At 44.1% G+C, this 4,483-nt stretch overlaps 1 protein-coding gene and 1 long non-coding RNA gene across 2 annotated transcripts; one reads left to right on the top strand and one right to left on the bottom strand.

The window, feature by feature from the left end:
- On the bottom strand, window positions 1-945 carry LOC137544873 (zinc finger protein 84-like). Its single transcript, XM_068265968.1, has one exon. The coding sequence runs from the start codon at window positions 943-945 to the stop codon at window positions 1-3; it is 945 nt and encodes a 314-aa protein (XP_068122069.1).
- A 2,060-nt stretch (window positions 946-3,005) lies between these two features.
- LOC137544102 (uncharacterized) lies at window positions 3,006-3,932 on the top strand. The gene is made up of 2 exons (XR_011025725.1): window positions 3,006-3,129; window positions 3,533-3,932. It is a non-coding gene; the product is annotated as an uncharacterized lncRNA (long non-coding RNA).
- Window positions 3,933-4,483: the final 551 nt, after the last annotated feature.

Here is a 4,483-nt window from a genome sequence, read left to right as displayed (position 1 = left end):
TTAATGTAATTTCCCATCAGTGTGAGACTTCCCATGACTGAGAAGTTCTTCCTCACATACAGAACACCAGTACAACTTCTCACCAGTGTGAGATTTCCCATGAGCAACAGGTCGCAGTTCAGGTACGAAAAAGTCCCCACACTCAGAACATGAATATGATTTCTCATCAATGTGAGACTCCTCATGACTGAGAAGTTCTTCCTCACATACAGAACACCAGTACTGCTTCTCACCGGTGTGAGATCTCCCATGGGCTACAGGCGGTAGTTCGGATACAAAAGGGGCCCAGCACAGAAAACATGAATACTTTTTCTCATTGGTGTGAGACTTCCCTTGACTGAGAAGTTTCTCCTCACATACAGGACACACGTATAATTTCTCACCTGTGTGAGATTCCCCATTAGTCACAGGTTGTCCCTCAGGTACAAAAGAGTCCCCACACTCAGAACACGAATATATGTATCCCTTAAAGTGGGGCCTACTATGGTTGACAAGATCCAAACCATGCTCAGAACCTGAATGTGGTTTCTTGTTACTTAGAATCTGGTCAGATGATGGAGCTGAAGACTGTACGGTTTCAGACTCCTGAACTCGATTTGCTGCAATAAGCAAGCTTGACCCTTGCACAGCAGATTCATGACTATAGATAGAGCCATCACTCTCATAAAGTTCGGAAATGTTATCCGCATAGTAGCTCTTTATCTGTTGTTCCTCAAAACTAATCTCTGATCCCAGTGAGGTCGCACTTCCCCTATACGAGTTCTCATCAGAATGCAATTCCTCAGGAATAATAGGGGGTGCAAGATGTACGTGGGACTTTCTATGATTGAGGAGATCTGCATAATATACAAAATCCTGTTTACACTGTGAACATGGAAAAGATTTTTCAGACGGACGGGAGATATCTAAATCGGGGTGATATTTAAGCGACAGATTTCCCACCATAAGTTTAGTTACACCAACACATGGTTTCTGGAGGCCAGGATCTGAACTAGCACCAGAACCCTTATTTCCCGGGGATGGCGCAGCAGACTTCTTAGAACTCGGGCCTCTCACCGTCCCCAAAAAAAATTTTCTTGGCTTTTTCCTGCAATTTCGTACCCAATGGTCATGTTGTCCGCAATAGAAGCAAAGACCCTCTAGGCGTCTTCGCGTCCTCTCTGATTCAGATAACCTAGAGTGGTGCCCTACGAATTTCCCTGGTGAGGGTACTCTAGATTGAATTACAGAGGGGGGTGACACTGATGCAACAGAGTTTAAAATACACTTAATTGACTCAGTCAGTTGGTTAACCTGAGTCTGTAATGTATCAACCGTTTCCCTAACCTCCTTAAGAGTAGCGGTTAACACATCGATCCGTTCATCAAGTGTCACCATGTTTTTTGGGTCTGCCATTCTGTAACGATTATGACACTACTCAGATGACTGAATGTTGGTGATCTGCGGAATAATGGTTTTACAGGACCTTACCACAGGAGTTGGTAAGGAACACTCAGGACACCAACAGAACAGACTAGACACAAAGACCCCTTAGTGGGGCTGGAAGGTACAGACAGATAAATACGGTTCTAACGGTCACCTGTGGAGCAGGTGATTCAGACCTTACTGCAGTCTCAGAGATACAAATGACGCGGCTCTAATGGTCATCTGTGGAGCAGGTGATTCAGACCTTACTGCAGTCTCAGCGATACAAATGACACGGCTCTAATGGTCATCTGTGGAGCAGGTGATTCAGACCTTACTGCAGTCTCAGAGATACAAATGACACTGCTCTAATGGTCATCTGTGGAGCAGGTGATTCAGACCTTACTGCAGTCTCAGCGATACAAATGACACAGCTCTAATGGTCATCTATGGAGCAGGTGATTCAGACCTTACTGCAGTCTCAGCAACAAGTTCCTTCCGTAGTCTGGACTCTCCACGGGGAGGAGTCAGACAGGGAGAGGGAAGGACCGAACGTGAGTGACACCAGATAGAGGGTGTCACTAACAGGTCTGGCGTTCTGTAACGATCGGTGTCAGCAACCAGAGGGAATCCGATCCTTGGCGATCCGCAGTATCCCCAAGAATACAGATATACCCGATTATTGAGGATCTGCGGAATCGTCAATAATCAGATATGTCTAATCTCTAGACACCAGGGAGAGTGTAAGTGTTTGGTGCAACAGTAATGTTTTGAGGGCTGCACCTCAAGAGCAGGTACAGGGCAGCAAGGAGTACTGTGCAAGTACAGGTTCCTTCCGAAGGCCTAGACTTCCCCGAGGGAGGAGTCAGGCTGAGCGCAGGAAGGACAGAGCGTGAGTGACACCAAAGGTAGTGTCACTAACGGATCTGGGAACTGCCTCTAACAGTAAGGTCAGTTCTCGCGGTCGGGCAAGCCAGGTCGAAAACACACGGACAGACAAAGTACAGATTCAAAAGGCAGAGGCGGAGTCTAAAGTACAGGCAGGGTTCGGCAACAGAGTATCAGAAATATCGAGGTACAGAATCAGGAGTGCAGATGCGGAGTCTAGAGGCGAGCCGGGGTTCGGCAACAGAGTATCAGAATAGCAAAGTACAAGATCAGAGTTTCAGAAGAATGGTCAGACAGGAAAACAGGTCATGACAATAATCACAATCAAACTAGTACTTTAAACTATCAACAGAATCTAGCTAAGTGTGGATCCCCGGCTCCGGCCGGTTCTAGCACACTTTGGGATCTGACTATGGTCTGAGTGCCTTCACGCAAGTGTTAGCAATGGCAGACAACCAGCAACTGACAAGCAGCAGAATATATAGTTGCTGGACTCTGCTGCCCCGCCCGAACCATTCAGCCAATCATGAGTCCTGCAAGAGTCAGCTGATCTTCCTGATCAGCTGACACCTCCCCTGCTGGTATAAAGGTCCTGCATTCAGGCCCGCGCGAGCATAGCTCTCCATCTGTCTAGGTGCACTAACAGACCCAGCCACACCAAGCACATGCTGCTGCATGCAAACAGCCGCTTTGCTGTCAAGACATGCGGCGGCTTTTCTGTGTTCCACCACACCGCCAGACGCGTGCAACCGCTGCGTAGGACGCGGAGTCAGCCGCCTAGCTCTTGGCACATGCGGCGGCTTTTCCGCGTTTCCTCACAAATAAAGATCGAAACAGGTTAGTATATAAATCTCTACAGTGTATTGTTATTAGCAATTGTAGATCTGAAAAAATATTTTTTTTTTCAAATCAGAATTCTGGTTTACGAATCAAAAAAAAAAAAAGCTTTAGTGAACCCATGTAAAAAAACAAAACAAAAAAAATATCAAATACTCACCTAAAGACAGGGAGGCTCTGTGTCCCATACACCGTCCCTTCTCCTGTACAGGTCCTTGTTGTAGCGCTTGCTCCCCGTAGCTTTATTGTAATGTTTATTTCAAATATCGCTGTTTGCCTGACAAAGAGAAGCTTTAAAAAAAATTAATTCCTGATCCCAAGTTTTACAAAACACGGACCGCTGGAAAAAATTTATATTTAATAAAAATGTTTATTAATTATTGTTTTTTTATATCTATTGTAGAAGACTACGCAAAGCTGTGTACCGAGCGTTCACAGGTTGGGTCCACGGATGTTTATCCAAAGGAGATCGGAGACCAATACCCTCCTGCGTTGTCAAAATGGTGCGACAAGCATTTTCAGACCCAGACAGTCGTTATACAGGATTTCGTCCTAGCAACGATCTAGCTGCAGAATTTATGGTGTTGGATTGATAATTTTTCATGTGCATATGTTCAAGGGTCCATTTTGTTTTTGTTTTTTATATTTAATTTTAATGCACATAAGGATTGTAGCACCATCCAGTTGAAGTATTCATGTGCTTGTAAAGATTCATATTTCTTCAAAATCAGCTAGGTTTTGTAGAAGATCTTCATTCACAATTCACACATCACTTATATGAATAAAGTAGATATCCTACCAAAGTATGCTGTAGAAGCTGTGTTCAATCTAAATTCATTCTTTTGCTTATTCAACATTCAAAATATCAAGTTCATTATTTACGAGTGATTACACACGGCCTTTATAATAATATATTTTTTCCACAGTTAGTACATGTTTTCAGTTCCAGTTTGGACTAAAGTGATCTGGTGAGAGGATTTTTTTTCCGCTTCACCTGATCCACATGGTCCAGTTCTTGCTGTGTTCTCATACAAATTTGATATTGATAATAATTTTTTAAATCTTTTATCCATCAACAAGTACATTCCTAGCTTCAGCACCAGCTGTCGATAGAGGTTTCCTCTTCTTCCACTGTGATTATACACCGGGTCATGTACTCACATGACCAGGAAGAAGACGGAAGCCTTTACCCCTGGCTACTACAGAAGATTGGTTATGTATTAACCCTCCCTGCCCCACTAGCACGGCTGCAGTACTATCCACTAACCCTTCCTTCATTCATTCAGGATAGCTTCATTCATGCCCCCATGCCACATTGAGTTCTTCAAAAATTTAATTAAACTTTCCATTTTAA

Source organism: Hyperolius riggenbachi, chromosome 2, assembly GCF_040937935.1.
Source record: "Hyperolius riggenbachi isolate aHypRig1 chromosome 2, aHypRig1.pri, whole genome shotgun sequence".
Classification (NCBI taxonomy): domain Eukaryota; kingdom Metazoa; phylum Chordata; class Amphibia; order Anura; family Hyperoliidae; genus Hyperolius; species Hyperolius riggenbachi.
The sequence above is the reverse complement of the archived record's forward strand: the minus strand, read 5'-3'. Positions and strand labels throughout refer to the sequence as shown.